This window comes from Hetaerina americana, unplaced genomic scaffold (assembly GCF_022747635.1).
Source record: "Hetaerina americana unplaced genomic scaffold, ioHetAmer1.1.p SCAF_7, whole genome shotgun sequence".
NCBI lineage: Eukaryota > Metazoa > Arthropoda > Insecta > Odonata > Calopterygidae > Hetaerina > Hetaerina americana.
In genome coordinates this window covers 77,705,989-77,723,066 of record NW_027287316.1, presented here as the reverse complement: position 1 = coordinate 77,723,066, position 17,078 = coordinate 77,705,989, and the positions used below count along the sequence as shown (strand labels likewise).

The 17,078-nt window shown below is 40.7% G+C and overlaps 1 protein-coding gene and 1 non-coding gene across 2 annotated transcripts; both read left to right on the top strand.

Annotated features, from left to right (window-relative positions):
- Positions 1-860: 860 nt before the first annotated feature.
- On the top strand, positions 861-5,580 carry LOC139696512 (uncharacterized). The gene is made up of 2 exons (XM_071595302.1): positions 861-976; positions 4,029-5,580. Exons 1-2 carry the CDS (start codon positions 969-971, stop codon positions 4,573-4,575), a joined length of 555 nt encoding a protein of 184 aa, XP_071451403.1. The 5' UTR covers positions 861-968; the 3' UTR covers positions 4,576-5,580.
- Positions 5,581-11,743: 6,163 nt separating this feature from the next.
- Positions 11,744-11,814, top strand: TRNAG-GCC (transfer RNA glycine (anticodon GCC)). Its single transcript has one exon. It is a non-coding gene; the product is annotated as a tRNA-Gly (tRNA).
- Positions 11,815-17,078: the final 5,264 nt, after the last annotated feature.

Here is a 17,078-nt window from a genome sequence, read left to right as displayed (position 1 = left end):
TTTAAATTAAAAATTTAGCTTACGTGTCGTGTTGCAAACAGGTTCAAGCGCGCGGGCACAAAATGTCTCTTTTCCTTTGCCAGCTAATGATCCAACGCGTCCATATTTCCCCCGTGACGCCATTCACGTTTTCCGAGTGTCGCAAACCCTTCCGATTTTAGAGTACATGCGGTCATTGAAATCACCCGTCCGTCTCCGACGAGGAATGCCTCGGAAGCCGCGTCGCATTATCGACGAAGTCGCCGCAGACGACGTAATGGCGTACGGGGCGAAGTCACTCATATCTCTGCTATCTCCCTTGTAATCCCAATTCGGAATGCGATTAGGGGATTCGAAAGTGTATAAACGCCATACTTTTAGCCCACCGACAGGCAAGAGCTCGTGGGAAAAGGGATCGGACGTACAACCGACCACTTTGCAGACGCAGAACGTATACACAGCTCGTTCTATTTGCGGGCATTCGGAGCTGATGGGTTTGGGTCAACGCTCTCTCCTCCTTCCCCCAAAACCTTTCCCGGAAATTTAGGGGAGTCACGATGCGTTGGCGGGGGCGATGAGGAGAAAGGGCGGATTCCCCCGAGCGATAGCCGGGCCCCGAGTCGTCCTTGTCTATTACGAGTGCATGCGACTTATACACGTTGGACTTTGGGGGGGGGGGAGGGGGAAGGGAGGTGACGCAAACCTTTAGTCGCCGTCCAAGCGGCGTGCGTTTGGGGGGGGGGGGCAGGGGGGAGCGAAGGAGGAGGAGGAGTGGCGATCGCTTGCGTGTGTCGCGAGGGACTGCGTTGCACTTTCATAAATAACGCGCGGTTGTCGCGCACGGACTCATTAAGCGTTCAACCTCCGGTGTAAGCGGACTCTGAGGAGTGTGATTTGTGTGGTGCCTTATATGTTTATTTCGTCCCTTCCGGTGTGCGCTCTTTGCTGGAATAGTGAAAGAACTTCTATAAAGCCTGCTGCGAGATAAAATGGAGAGGTAATGTTTTGTTTTAATTTCATTTTTTTGATTCCCCACGACAGTGCTTTTGGTCGTTGATTAACATTTATTCAAGTTGCATTTCGTGTTATAAAACCTGGTTAAGTGATATTTGATTGCTCATACTGTTCCTCTTTGTTATATCACTTGTACAAGCGTGTGTTGTTTGTGGAAATCAACTTTAGGTGAGTCAATATGATGTCACCTAAGGACACTGCATTTACTTAGGCTAAACGTAGTGCTGAAATTTCACAATTAATATTTCACCATTAACATCAAATGTATCATTGTTTCTCGAATTTGTAAAATTCGGAAGTGATTTTTCATTGAGGCTATTACCCATGTATCGTCCCTCGGGAAAGAGTTCACTCTTACGCTAATTAGGTGAAGAATAACTTTAATACGTAGTATGTCAATGTGTTTAGTAGTTTCTTAATGCCAAAAGCCATATGTTTGACGTAAGACCAAGCTAAAGTCCCAATCGTTGAAATTTATGGCGACCTGTAGTATATCGTGAGTGAGTTTTTAAATATACATTCTTCCATTTCTTGCTATACAAAATGTTTACCAAGTACTTAGCTGATTTTCCTGAAATTAAAAGTTTTAAATTATTCTGCAATATTTTTATTTAATCTTGGATTACAGTATTTCTATTTTTTAGTTCACCATTTATTTTCATTTAATGTGAAATTTTGAGGCATCGGATTTTAAAGGTTTACCGATCCGATTTGACATTAGAATTTTCGTGCTTTAAACTCCATTAGACAATAGATACCACCGCTTTTTATAACCTTGGAGACCGTTATTCCCTAAGACGATGGAGAAGGATAACTAAGAGCTTGATGAATTGAAATTCTTCGCAAAATTTCAGAAAGCATTGAGCATTTATTACTTACTCCGTGATTTTCCCAGAGAGAGAATATTGCCGAGTCGTTCCACTTAAATTTAAGTTCTTAATTAGCGTTTTACTATATGGAGGAGGTAACACGTCAAAATTGGATTCAAAATGAATTTCTAACGCCTTTTTCCATTGCATAACGCATGAAATAATCGTTGTAGTTTCCGATTGATCCGCCAATCGAAAATGATTTTTTTTATACACTCACAAGATGACGACGAAGAAAATGTCGTCCTTAGATTTACAAAGAGCAAGTCACTCCAGGGAAATGAATTCATTATCAAATACTCAAAATCGAATAAATATGGAATTTAATTGTGCAGACTTTTTTAGCATTTTTTTAAATTCCAGTAGTTGGTTAATACCATTTCATTATATCATTAAATCAAGTAACCTTAAATATTTTGGTTAATTTTATTTTTCTTCCCATTTATTTTTTCCATGTGAATGACAACAGTGATTTAGCTAAGAATGAAGCGCAAATACTGATTAAAAGATCATTAATGATTACTGATTTAATTTATGAAACCCCACAGTAGATCAGTAGATGAGACTATCGTGAAAAGTAGACTCCTGCACGTATAGATTTAAATAATCTTTCTTTTGCCTAAAATTCCTGATCAGAAACCTAACCGCAAAGTATCCAAAAACATTGGCTAGGAGTTCAAATTGTAAACTCTCTGTTCTTCAACAAACAAATTATATTTACCTTAAATTGTTAAGTATTGATGCCTTGACACCCACTGAAACATCCAGTTGTCTCGTCGCAGATTGCATTATAGATACAAGATTGTCGCGATTTCAAATGAGTAAATGTGAAAATCTGGTCCGAGTCGAAGTTGGAATTTCATGAAAATTCAACCTAAATATTCATCTTTGGCGTGAACCTATAGATCAGATAACCTTTCTTGGCATTATCGCGTACACTTTGTATTAAAGGACATTAATTAACCGTAGACGTCTTTTGCAATACGATACTGCTCATAACCCAATACACGCTTTTTTTTTAAATCTCGTATCTTGGATTTTTATCCGAAAATAAAACACCCCAGTACAAAAAAAAACAATATTTCTAGAAATCGAGCGTGTTTTTTGGTTGAATAAATTAACCGCGTGTCCTCGGATATGAGTTCACTTATTCCATAGTTTGAAGAAACACATATGAATACTTGGTTCCATAAAAATGTTATCATTGAATTCACCTCAGTTTTAATCATTTGCCCAGGATTGTCCTGCTCCCCCAAAATATTAACTCTTTTCCTCGTTCCAGTAATTGGCCCTCCCTCTAGATTATTGTAATTAAGAAATTGTAGAATTTAAAGGGAAAATTCGCATGGTGTTTAAAAGAAGTGCTGAGAGAAAAGTATTAAAGTGACGCATCTGTCGGAGGAGTTAGGCTGGGAGCCCCTTGGTTAACGAAGAGAAAATATGTTGGTAGCTAATGCCATTGACAGGTCTCCCTTCCCACGATATGACATCACATCAAAATCAAACGTAACCAATTTTGAATTTTCAATTAATAAATCAAAATTTGAAAGGCAACTCGAACAGGCCCATTATTGTGTAGAGCAAATAGCATGTTTGTGTTTTTTAGCACGTGAGTTTATCGGGAAGTGGTAGTCTAGTGGGTAGATCTCTGGGCTACTGAGTAGAGTATTCGGGTTCGATACCCGGGTACACCTCTGTTCACACTAATCTGTGTGATTTTTCGGTTATGGAGTCTTCCTGGGAATTCACAGGCGGCGCACAGGGAATAAGTGTAACTGTCTATCCTTATTACTCTACTAATGTGTGACTTTCGAAATACGTTAGACTTACTATTAGGTTAGCTCTACCTTCACCCATCCAACCAACCTTGAGGTTCACAGCTGCGGTTGGTGGCGTGTGGGTTTATGTATGTGTTCAAATATGTATTCATAATTATTTTAAGTGAATGATTAAGAAAAAGCGGTTGGCGTGCTCTTAATCCCCCGTCACACGTCCCTGCCATGATACGCGGAGTATTGTGTTCTTTTAGATTTTCCTTTTTGACCTCCAACCAGAAACTGTTTCTTTTGGATTGGTTTTTTATTCGCAATGTAGAAGTATTTGACAACTCAAAAATTTTCTTCCTCACGGAGATAAAGAATCTTACGTGTTCCCTTCTTCTCACAGTCCTGTCGGAACGGGCCTCGGAGGTCACGGATGCAGGTTGACCCCGGGAAGGAAGACGCCGTCCAGGTGGCGCTCGGTGACCTCGCCGTTGCCCATTTACACTTCGACCCCCCTCGACCACTCCCCCCGCAACCCCGCCTCGTCCTGCTTCAAGCAACTCCTGGAGTGGGAGGTGTCCTCAATCCTGAGCGACCGCTCCGAAACCAACACCACGCCCCTGGCGGCACGATCCCCCAACGTTGGGCCCTCCCTGGGGCCCTGGGCGGACCGGACCCCCACCACGACCACGCCCCTCCTGCGCCGCCGGATAAACCGGAGGATCCTGGCAAACTCTCCGGCGGACGGGGAGGATCGCTCCCCGCCTGTCCAGCATCAATCGCCGGCGTCCGACGGATTCGGGTCGACGCTCGGGCCGAGCCCTTGCAGGCCCAGGCCCGCCAGGTACATCCAGAAGCAGCGGGCGATGGTCAAGAGGTTCATGGTGTCCAAGAAGAAACTGAGCATGTGCAAGATACTGAACGACAACAGGGGTGGCCTCCGGTTGTGACAGTGTTCGTCCTTGTCAGCGGAGGATTGGTTTCAAACCATAATTTATCTTTTTCTTGCCAGAGTTTATGTGATGATGAAAATGGCCGAAGGACGAGAGAAGAAAGGGAACAAGAAGACTGATATATATTTATGTGACGCGGTGGATACACCCAAATCTTCATTTTCTCTGAAAATATTCTTATGGTATCGTAGACGGTGCAAATTTGCTGGTTATTGTAAGTTTATTCCTTCTGTAAGTAATAAACTGAATGCGCCGTGGGAGATGTGGGAAATAGAATTTTCTCGATTTACACGCGAGGCCATTTTTTGAAATCAAATATTATAAAAATTGTTACTGAAAATTGTTGATATATCAGATGTTTATCGATATGTTTCTTTGGGTTCTTGGTGAAGATGTCAACACTGTTGACCCTATTAAGACTTATAAAGTTTATTGAGTTATGCATGATTAGTTTATTGTCAGTTATATTGTTTGATTGATGTGAATATTTTTATAGATTCAGACTCGTTGACGACGACTCCTTCCCTTCCATTTGATTTTCTTTCTTTTGAAACGACCAGTGCAATGAAATTTAATTTCCGAATACAAATGAATTATGATATTTTTTAAACTGAAGATGTTTATTGATAATGCATCAAATAGATACTTTAATAGTGGTTCAAAATTTAGGCGGCATCCTTTGATATCAATATAAAAAAGTATTATTAATGATAGTCTGCCACTAATTTTGTGTCATTAATAATGTGGCATATTTGTTAAATTTTAATTTTTCATTAGTGGTTGGGTTCATTAATATTAAGATTATTAGGTGCATCATTTGAGAATGAGAGGCGTTCAAAAGTTTAATTGACGAATACGAAATGGACGACCAGCATTTTAAATGTCTATGAAAGCTTTAGAGATTAAGACTATATTTTTATCGCTGTGCATGCTATGTTATGTTACAAAGACTTGTTCATTTAGACAGACTGTTGTAAGATTTATGTTGGTATATTTAAAAATATTTATATACATTATTAAAAGCTTCCATTTATGGGTGAAAACTGTGACGCCTTATTTAAATCTTAAAATATACCCTCATTCTTAACCCCGCAGTCTACTCTTGGATCCCCCAATTTGCGGATTCAGCTCAGGTTTTTTGTCGTCAATTATAAAACAGAGCATGTACATGTATCAATGAAATTTACAGAGCTACAAAAACCTAAGTTGGAAAGTATATACCATCATCGTTAATTGAAATTAAAGTTACAATTGCCCTTCAATTTTTTTCTCTTTCGAAAATTTCTTTATGGTTCTTAAAATTAACCTGGCTACTATTATTATGCCATTTAACGGTTAAGGTAGGGTTTGGATGGATGCAGCTAACAAATAAATATTTTATTTCCCCTGACAAAACACAACCCAATATCCTACTCTACAAGTCCCTCTTCATATAGGTGCATTTACTTTCTCCGTTCAAAATCCCTATCGTATTCCTGCTTGTTCCTCGTTCGCCTAACATTCTCCCCTCTACCACAGTCTGCAACATCCAGCTGCCGATATTTCTCCTGCCTCCGTAGGATTTTTCCCAACAAACCCCTATCCTCGCCCACCATACCTAGTGCTTCCTCATTTGTTTTCATTTCTATCCACTTAACATTCTTCATCCTCGACGCCCTAATTTCAAAAGCATTCATTCTGCCTTTATCATCCTGCTTCAGTGACCATGTTTCCGCGCCGTACGCTACGCTCCATTTTGAGGTTTTTACGGGTCTTTTCTTGACATTTTTACTCAATGTCCCGGCCTTTAACTCCCTCCTCCTAGTGAAAGCCTCTGCCTAACGCAATTCTTCTCCTTACGTCCCTACTACTTTGACCGTGTTGGTCCAAAACACCTCCGAGATACGTCAACTGTTCTACCTACTCTTGTTTTTGCCCTCCTATTTTAATGTTAAGCTTAGCATTTTTCTTTCTGGAAAATCGCACAACCTTTTTTTTATTAATATTGGTTCTCATCCCATACCTGTCGCACTGAGTTTAATTCACTCGGCAATGCTTGCAACCCCTTGGCTGACTGATAAACTAAGGCTTTGTCATCAGCAAACCTAACTGATTTTAGAAATTTCCCCCCAAATTTCATTCCTACCTCCAGTGCTTCCCATGCCTCTTCCCAAGAGTGATTTAACGTTGCTGTATAGAGTACTAGTTTCATCCTTCCTCAGGAAATTTTACATATCCTTGCCCTGCTTCTTCAACCATAGTTCTTTTGTTTTATTTGTAGCCCGTCTCGATCTAATATTTAACTCTATGTACTTCACTCTGCCTAAATCTGTGTTTACATTCTGCCATTTTCTCCTCTCATCCATCTTTTTAATTATCTCATCCGTAATCCATCGTTTCCTTGTCCTTTTCCCATTAACAGTTCCTATAGTTTCTCTTGCGGCTTTCGATATCCCTTTTTTGACATCTTTTCATTTTTCCTCGATAGTACTCAGCTCTTCTCCATCCTCCATGATTTTCTCTACAGCCTGCTGGTAATCCCTCCTTTTCAATCCATTTAATGCTTCTCTGTTCTTTTTCCTAACCCGCCGCCTCTCTCTTATTGCTCAGCCATGGAAATAAAAAAAATTAAAAATTATTTTCACTCAACTAATTATAAAAGTACAGGTGATTTAAAAAATAACATACCTTAGCCTGCCACAGCATCTTGAGTCAATATTTCTAGCGATGGATAGGGAACTTGGAGCAACAGAAATTATTCTGTCGGGTACGAATAAATGATTAATAATTCGCACCCATTTTTAGCGCCCATAGTATTCGTAAGGATCCTAAATTAATATATATTTTTGCGAAACTCCACGTTCCGCCGCAAAGGCGTATGGCCGGGACGGTTTGCAGGCATTTGGCGTAATGCACAAACGCTAGTTTTCCATTCCGATCCGATTCCAATTTCTGGAAATCACAAATAAAAAGACTAAATTTTGTTCCAGATGATCTAATTTTTCTATACCCTTGATGGGTGCGGTAAATTATGCTATAGCTATTGAGAGAGGTCATTACATTGGTGACAAAGATTTGTTCTCAGAATTTGCAGGATAGCAATGCTAAAGAAATCGGCCTAAATTACTAAGGTCCTCTCTATCGTGAGCTTTCTATATCAGTTCTTCTACGGACTTGTAAAAAAGCAGTTTTTAAATTAGATGCAATATCTACTACAGTCTTCAGTTTCACTTAAGAGTTTAAGGTGTTTGTGGGATTTCATTTTTTGAAATATTATTTTTACTCTACACGATTTGAAAGGTATCGTGTAAGATATTGGACATGTTTTCAGATATATTCAACAATTTGGCATTTTCTTTAAAAAAAACTGCAGTTGAACAGGTCTAATCTAAACACTTGTAGATTTGCAAGCATTGCAGATTTGAAAATGCCAATTCAAAAGGAATATTTTCGCTCAAATTTGGGAAATATGAGCCCAGTAAATGAAAGAAGCGAGCATCCCTCAGCTGGAAACAACGACCTAACATTTACCTGTAGCTACAAGTTGGAATGAAAGCAAAATAAACGATTTTAGAGAGTGCCTAGGAGCATAGAGGCTAAAATTAAACTTTTAATTTTTTTATTTGTTCCAAATTGGGGAGAGGTTTCAAATTGGGCGCTTCACTGTTTAGTAATGACCATTAATGCTTCAGTTATTTCGTTTACCCGGAGAAAAAATGGATCTGTAATTACAATTTTTCATAGCCGTTCATTACGAGTGTGTAAGAGTTAACGGTTCACTCTCACCCTTGCCCTTATTGTTACTTTCAAACGTGGTTTTCAATTTTAGGTTACCTTTGTTATTTGCTGGCTGATCAATCTAAAAAATATTTTTAGCATTTTCCTATGTTCCCTGAGGATGTGGGGCATTGTTGAATGATCTTGTCTCAGTAAATGAATGAATAACATCTTTACAATTTCCGTTTGACCTTTTAATTTTTCACAACCATTTGGTTTCGTTGCAATGCAACATCATCGGACTTGAGGATGTTGTAATGCAACGAAACCATGGCCATTAAAAATTAAAAGTACAATTGAAATAGCAAAGTTAGTCATTGAAATAGCAAAGTTAGTCTTCATTCATTTACTATTAAATACTTCCCCCAAGTAATGCCTGAGTCAGTGTCTTTATAAAACCGTGTCTTATTTGACAAATTATCTTTTTCATCTGAACTCTCCATAGTTTTTCATTTATCTTCACTTGTTTTACCTAGAAATATTTTTCCATTTTCTTCTCTAAATAATCGAATTAAAGTAATTAAGAAATGTGGAACCTGCACACATGAAGGAATACAAAATTCTATTCATTGGAACTTTATTAATCTCTTAATTATATATATATATATATATATATATATATATATATATATATATATATATATATATATATATATATATATACACATATATATAATTACAATACAAGCTTTTACGGGTATAAATATAGGGATCAAAGTAACAGTAGACGATCACGCTAGTGGAAAAAAATGTTTTTTCACACTAAAATGTATAACAATACTATAGGCATAGACGACATGATCAGATATTGTTATACCGTATATGCGTCAACACTGGTAGTAGTGTTACACAATTTAGTGAGAAAAAATACAAAGTTTACAAATTTAAGTGATGGTAAAAAAGAAATTTACATCTTTCATTCTAAGTGCCCCAGCAAATTTTCATTGTTTCATTTAACCTTTATTTTATTGCCCGTCTTGTTGTTAGCATTTGTCTACCACGCGTAGATAAGTATTTGACCCTTAGATACCGCTGCGCATGTGCCCGTAATTTATTTTTATTAATTTAATTATTTTAGTTATTTATTTCAAATAATCGTTAACAGCAAATTAATTTTTGATGTTGCTTGGCTGATATTAATTAACGCCTTGCAATAGGCCATTGTGGTGGCCGGCAGGCCACAAGGTAGTTGTAGAAAATTAATTCAAGGTCATCTACCTCTCTATGTATTTTCATCAAAGAAAAGGAGGAAACACGCGAATTCTATAAAATTTTGATGCTACCCGTTACTTCGGGTATAATTTTTTGTAAGACCTAACGTTCCCGAAAAAATTTCAATACCTCTCCCGCCCGTTGAGTCCTTGCTCACAATTCGGACGTCACTGTCGTGACCAATAGGGACAGAAATAACGTATGCTCGGAATTCTGCAGTCACGATCGCCTTTTCTTTCGAATATTTCACTTTCCCCGGCGTCGCGCCATTCTTCCTTGCATACGAAACTTCAACCATACGTCTTTAGCGCGGCTATTACACACCGGTGTCTTAATGTGGAGGGGGACCTTGGGGAAGGAGAGAGGGAAAGAGTTGGGTTTAGCCCGGCATTCACTCGTGGCCCTTGTTGGTCGACGGCTGCGAAATAGACAAGCGGTGGCTGGCATGGAACAAAGCAAATCAGAAAAACGCCGTGATAGGGAAATTCACGCCCGACCCGCAGGACAAAGGAGCGGTGGTAATGAATTCATGAGTCGCCGTTCGAGGCGTTCGCTTCCTGCGGCTGAGTTGACGCGAGGTTGAGAATAACTGCTGAAGAGGTCCGTCGCTTCCTGTCGTGTTAGAGGAGCATAGTACGTATATTCATTTCACTTTCAGAATAGCACGTGAAAGAATAATTACACCACCACCCCGGAACTTTCGTGAATGGTCGTCTTTCGTCGCCTCCGTGATTTGGTGCTCGTATTAATGCTCCGATTCTTCGTGAAAGCGATTTAATTTTTTTCAACCCGTCATGTTTTGAGATCGGTTTCTCCTCCACGTGCGAAGTCATGGCATAGTTGCGCAACTGCGGGGGTTGTATTCAGAGCCGGCCAGTTGACATGAACAGGGCCACGCGCTTCCATAGCAATTATATACGCTGAATGAAATAATCAAATCGAAAACTTGCAGGGGAACGGCCACAATTACATGAGAAATAATTACGGGTACTCGGACGAGAGAGACATTCCCATGAATTCATCGAGAAGTATGACAAAATATATTTCAAAGGTGTCTCTCGGCGCATGGTTATTGAAAGATTTTGAATTCGATGGTTTTGAGGCTCTATTATGTGAAAATTTGTGATTACTGAATAAAGAAACTTAGTATTTTTTAACCAAAAAAATAGTATTGGTAGTATGAAAAGTATTAGCATAAACTTAGTATTTTTGTGTGAAAACATACTGTTTGTTTATTCAGTGATAATGTAATATTTCATTCTGCCCACAAAGATAAAGGCTAAACACGTAAATTTTACTGTGATGAACTTTCTTATACTTACTATTAGGACACCTTAGTAAACGCAAGATCGGAATGAAAGTTTAAAAATAAAATACTGAAAAATATTTTCCCATGAGTAATCTTTGTGCGAAGACCTACAAGTATTTTCCTAAATCTTACGAAAAAATGCGAATTATCGCGCTTAAAGGCCTGTCTGTACTCAATGACATAGGCAATACGTTGGCAAACAAGCATAATAGGTGGATTATTTTTTTAGTAACTTTATTGAATGATAAAAGAAAGCACTTTCCTTTTCCAAAAAAAATTTTTAAATGACGACTTAGGTTTCGTTATAGCCTGGCATTTTCTGGAAGGATTTCCTCATGAAGGATTTCCACCATGTTACTCTTAAAAATGTGTCATGAAATTTGCTGAAGTAGACGTTGTTTTGGGGGTATTTTTGTCTTTCGATCATTTGCAAATACTACGTCAGTCGGACATTTCAGTTGACGATGAAGTTCAAGCTTCAGCTATCAGGGGCGCACTCACCCTGGGGTCATCGTAGCTGGCAATAGTTTTTCGCGCTGATTATCTCATGGGCAAGGCAACGCCACGTACATTTTGTTTGGGAAGGCACAATGTTTGCCCTTGTGGACCTGATCTTATTTGCAGATCCGGTCTTTCATCGCAGAAACAATCACCTTCTGATGTGCGGCATCGTCATGATGCCAAAAATGTGTAAGGAGCCCCAAAAGCTGAGGAATTATGTGTGATCGATGGACCCAGTTATGCTTATTCCGTTTGAACTCCGCGGGGAGTCGGGCCTTCCGATGAGCTCGCAGAAGAGCGGCGTGTCGAGTGAAGGGAAAATGCGAAAGGGAAATTTTTTTGATGACCACAGTACGTGAGAGAAGCATCCCTTTTGTAGACTTCAGAGCATCGGTGGTTCAGTGGTAGAATGCTCGCCTGCCACGCGGGCGGCCCGGGTTCGATTCCCGACCGATGCAACTTTTTATTTACACTTTAAGATACTTGCTCTGAGTTTTCATATTTTTTCAACTACTATCTTTATTTTTCACTCTTTTTGCTGTGTTCTTACCATATCGTTGTCTGTAAAATTCCTTCAGATAAATTCTTAAGAGGCCGAGGGGCTAGGTCCTATAGGGAAGAAAGATGGCGCACGGGCAATTGCATGCCGAAGAGTTGTTTTACGGATCCATTTTGGAAAACGTTTATCTTGTCGCCTTATTTTTATGAAAGACACCAAATGATTTCAAGATCGCACGACTTGATATTAATTACGGGTTAACATCAATCGTGAAGTTTGTTCGCCTTTTTTTCAATTTGTGTTTTATGTAAGCTTTCCTACTCGGCAAATTCAAGGGACCACCTGATGATAAATATTACTAGGAAGCCAAAGAGGAACTTGTTGAACGGGTATGTGTTTCCCTTAATACATAACGTGTGACATGTTTAATAACGTGAAAAACGTTTTGAGTTTCAAGATAAATGCCAGAAATGAATTAGGATGCATCGGTTTACCGAGTTTTATATCGCATGATAAAATCCAATTCTCAATAGAATTTAGCACCTCTTCTTTTAATCGTTTAACTTGCCTAAGTGGAAATTTTTCAAATACCCTAACCTATTTTCTGAGAAGTACAGTAAGGAAGGAGTGGAAGACGGACCTTCAAGTATTGTTAAACTTTTGATGGGACATATTAGAGATAATTCAAGGTTTAACAAACACTTATAATATGGAAAGAGGCCTAGCCTCATTTCGATTAGCCGAGAAATAAATAAGTAGTATAAGAAAAGCCAATTTACTTCAATTAACACCTCTAGAAAAAATTATATTTATCTGTTTAAAAATAATTGTCTGTTATACAATCTAAAAATTGGTAAAGTCTAACAAAACATCCTTTCCAATCCTAGGAGTTATCTAAATCTAGATAAAATCTTATGAAACTTGAAATAATCACACGTCCTCTATCACAATACTATATTTTGGAAAGCATTTTTTTATGAGGAACGTTATTAATTTTCCCAATGGATGCATTATATTGGAGAACGAAAAAAATACATACCATGGTCGAATTCGGGGATAGACGGGATGACGAAATTCAATTTTGGAGGTATAATATTTCAAAATCGTCCATGCATTGAAATTGTGGTATTTTTATTTGATTTCGTAATTTTTCGCAAAAGGTTCGAATTTTATGGTATTTTCTCATAAGTTTCGTCATTGCATGAATTTGACGACAATTTTTAGATTAGAATGGTACAAGATTCATCCTATAGGACAATTACCAAACAGCATATGTTGTTTATATTTTATTTATATATATATATATATATATATATATATATATATATATATATATATTTATACTCATATATACAGAAACATATATAAGGAAAAGGGATAGGAACACGTATAAAGGACGAACACAATAGAGGTGGGGTAGGCGGAATCGAACGGATCACAAGAGTAAAATTATGTTGTATGTAAAAATGATGTTGTATGAATTCTAACCACTGTCCTTTCCTCTTGTGTATTGTCTATTTCTCCTTTGGTGGGTGAAACAGCCCCCTGACGCCATCACTTGGCTAAAGAATCGGGGCGCTTGGCGACATATAAGACCCACGGATCTCAAGGTAAATTGCATATCCTCGATAGCTGCCTTGATAGCAGGACGTGCCTGTGTTCACCGAGTGTCTAAAATCGCCGGCGTCCGAGGCTTCGGTCGCCGGGGTTTGGAGAGCGGCACTGCCGGACTCTCTCGGAAATCGAGGTTCCGATCGTGTTTTGTTTCGAGCGGCGGTTGACCGCCTAGTTCATCAAGAAGCGCGCAGTTTGACTCTCGACTTCTTCCGCCGGGAAGGCCGTACTTTTGTTTTGTTTAGTGGATCAAGACTGACCTTGACGCCTGGTGTAGAGCTTAGGCTCCTTTTGTTTGCTACCGCCGGGTGCGTGTGGCGGGGAGGGAGCGTTCGTGAGTGTTTTATTTCCCTTTAAAGTGCTCGTTTTTTTTTTGTTGCGCTTTCCTTCTTCATGCTAGTGTGCTGAATTTGATTTCTTCAAATGGCTGTGCGCCGTTTAAACACGCTCGCCTTGCAAGTTGACGAGAAGGCGAAGCCCCCTACCCCGTTGGAGGTCCACCTCTTCACGTTAGAGTCGCTGGGCCTCACACCCGAAGAGATAGTGGCGATCCAATTTGGATACAATCGCCATTTGATATTCCTGAAGTTGGCAACCGAAGCTACAATGACTAGGATTTTAGACAATACTCCGCGGAAACTACCGTTTCCGTCTTTAAGTGACCAGAGGACGACAATAACAATTGACGAGACTTCCGGCAGCCCGTGTAATGTCAGGGTTCTTTGTCTCCCCGTGGAGACCCCATTGGAAGACATAACAGGCGAGCTCCAACGCTTTGGTAAAATACATCGCTCGTGGGAGAACAGGTGGGAGGGAGAAAATATGGCGCGGGTGCTTACTGGCACCAGGGTTGTGCGGATGACGGTCGAGAGAAATATCCCCTCGTACCTCCACATCGGCGGCAACCGGGCCATCATCATCTATGAGGGTCAGCGCCGCACTTGCGCCCGCTGTAATCAAGAAGGCCACGAGCGCAAGACCTGCCCTCGGAACCAGGGAGGTAAGAGCTATGTGGAGGCAATGATGATGCCCTCCAACCCTAACGCCGCCGTGGAGATGGATCAGCCCGAAGTGGCTGTGGAGGAGAGAGCGCGGTCGCTTCTACTCATCGAGGGTGCGGTCCCGGCTGCTCCCGTTGGTCCCCCGCATCTCCCTTCAATTGGAGGGAAATGTCAGCGGGAGCGAAAATCGTCAACGGAGGAAAGGGAACCGAAAAAGAAGAGGACAGACAAACCCAAACTCCTGGTCTCGAATACCGTTCTACAAATGGTTCACATACCTACCACCTCGCCTAATATCACACGACCTCCAGCCCCCGTCTCCGTGAGCTCGTCAAATGAGGAGGGATGGTCTTTCGCCCCCCTTCCCCCCGCTCTCGCCATCGACGCCCTCGCTACGCAATCCTTGCATCACGGGTTTCAAACACCCCAAGAACCTCTGGTGACAGGTGAGGAGGATGCATCTGATTGCGATGTTTTCCGGTCCCCAACAGCTCATCCCTCGACCCCTTTATCATTGACTATAAAGGAAGCGTCACCGACCCCGGAAGTCGACCCGCATACAAGTTTCTCAAAGTCAAAAATCCCACATACCCCATCTTCTTTCCCCATTAAGGACAGTCAATGTGTCGACGATCTTCCCAGCGCTTCTCAAGATACGGACCACAAGCAACTATCTCCCCTGATTTTTCCCGACCACAACCCTTCCGCAGATGAGCCCCAGTCCGCCATTCCGACCCTCCCCGAGGGTGCGTCCTGCCCCTTGGCGGCCCCCAGCGGTGCTCCTTCGAAGAGGGCCTCCTGTGGAACGCTGCCGAGTTACCCGCTCTACGTGGAGACCACGGCTGGCTCTTCCTCTTCGGATGAGGCCGGGGGGGAGGGATGCGGCGAAATGCCGCGTCCTCGCTCGTCGACCCGTTGGACGAGGCGTCCCGGGAAACGGCGAAGCACTCGTCGCCCGGGGTCGAGTCGCGACCGGAGCGACGCTAGCCACGATCAGAACTCTGGGAAGTGATGTCCGGTAGCCACCCGGTGCCGGACACACTTCGTCCATCGTTGAAGAGTTTTTTTTTTGCTGAATGACTGATTGAATCGATAATTTCAACCCTGCCGTTGATAATTTCTTACAATACATAATTTTCCATTGCTAGCTAAAATCTCCCTCCTAATATCTGTGGACCTTGTCTTCCTTTCTTTTTTTTCTTTCTAAATGTTAATGGTCAAATTCACGAGTATGCGTCTGTATGCATATGCTTATGTATGTGCGTGTGGATATGCATGTGTGCGTATGTATGTACAAGTGGATATGTATGTGGTATATGTATCATATATGTATCCATGTATACACTTATACTAAAGAAAAACATGATGTACCCATAATCTGTGACCTGATATTATGCATAATGCTAACAAACTCTGTAATATAGTATTCTGAACCGAATAAAATAATTTATATCATAGCTCAAGTGGTTAAGAGCATCCGCCCGGAAAGTGGAAAGATCCGGTGTTCGAGACCCGGTTGAGGAAATATTTTTACTCTTGTGATCCGTTCGATTCCGCCTACCCCACCTCTATTGTGTTCGTCCTTTATACGTGTTCCTATCCCTTTTCCTTATATATGTTTCTGTATATATGAGTATTTATTCGCCGTTTGGCGGGATTTCGTGTTTGAATATATTATTCAAACACGAAAAACAAATTTAAATATATATATATATATATATATATATATATATATATATATATATATATATATATATATATAACCACTCCAACGCCATGCAATAAACCCAGATGCAAAACATGCCCTATTTTCAAAACCAAAATCCCATCCCTCTCCCACCCGCTTTTTAACTCTCTCCCACCAATTCCCTCCTCTACTTGCACATCTAGCAATGTAGTGGACCTTCTGAAGTGCCAACTTTGCCCTGCCTATTATATTGGGCAGTGCACCACACCCCTCAATATCAGAATCAACAACCACCGAGCCTCATGCAAAAACTCTCCCTTAATTGTTATGCTCCCTATCCCCAAACACGCCTCCGAACACAACACTCCCTTTGATAAATGCTATAGTGTATCCATCATAGCATCCCTCCCACCCTTTGATCCTCCACTGAAACTGAAAACATTAGAGCAATCCTTCATCTGGCTCTTGGAGTCCTGGAACTGGCCAGGAATCAATATTAGGCATTAATTACCCTGCTCCAATTATATTTTCATCCCCCTTCCACCCCCATCACCTTCTACATTTTCCCCACCCTTCTAACGCTGCCCCTCCAAACCCGTCCCTTCGGAATTCTCTCCCCACCTTCCCCTTCCATCCATCGCTCCAGCCCTCGTATTCCCTTCAGTTCTGTCCCTCTCTTCCTTGATAAAGGTGGTAATGACCACCGAAAAGTCGAAAAATAGTGAGTCTCTTTTTTGTGTGTTTCAGTGTTTTTGTCTGTTTCCACTAGTGCTAAGTGTTGTACATTATATATATATATATATATATATATATATATAAAGAAAACGGATAGGAACGCATACAAAGGACGAACACAATAGAGGTGGGGAAGGCGGAATCGAACGGATCATGAGAGTAAAAGTTGTGTTCGTCCTTTATATG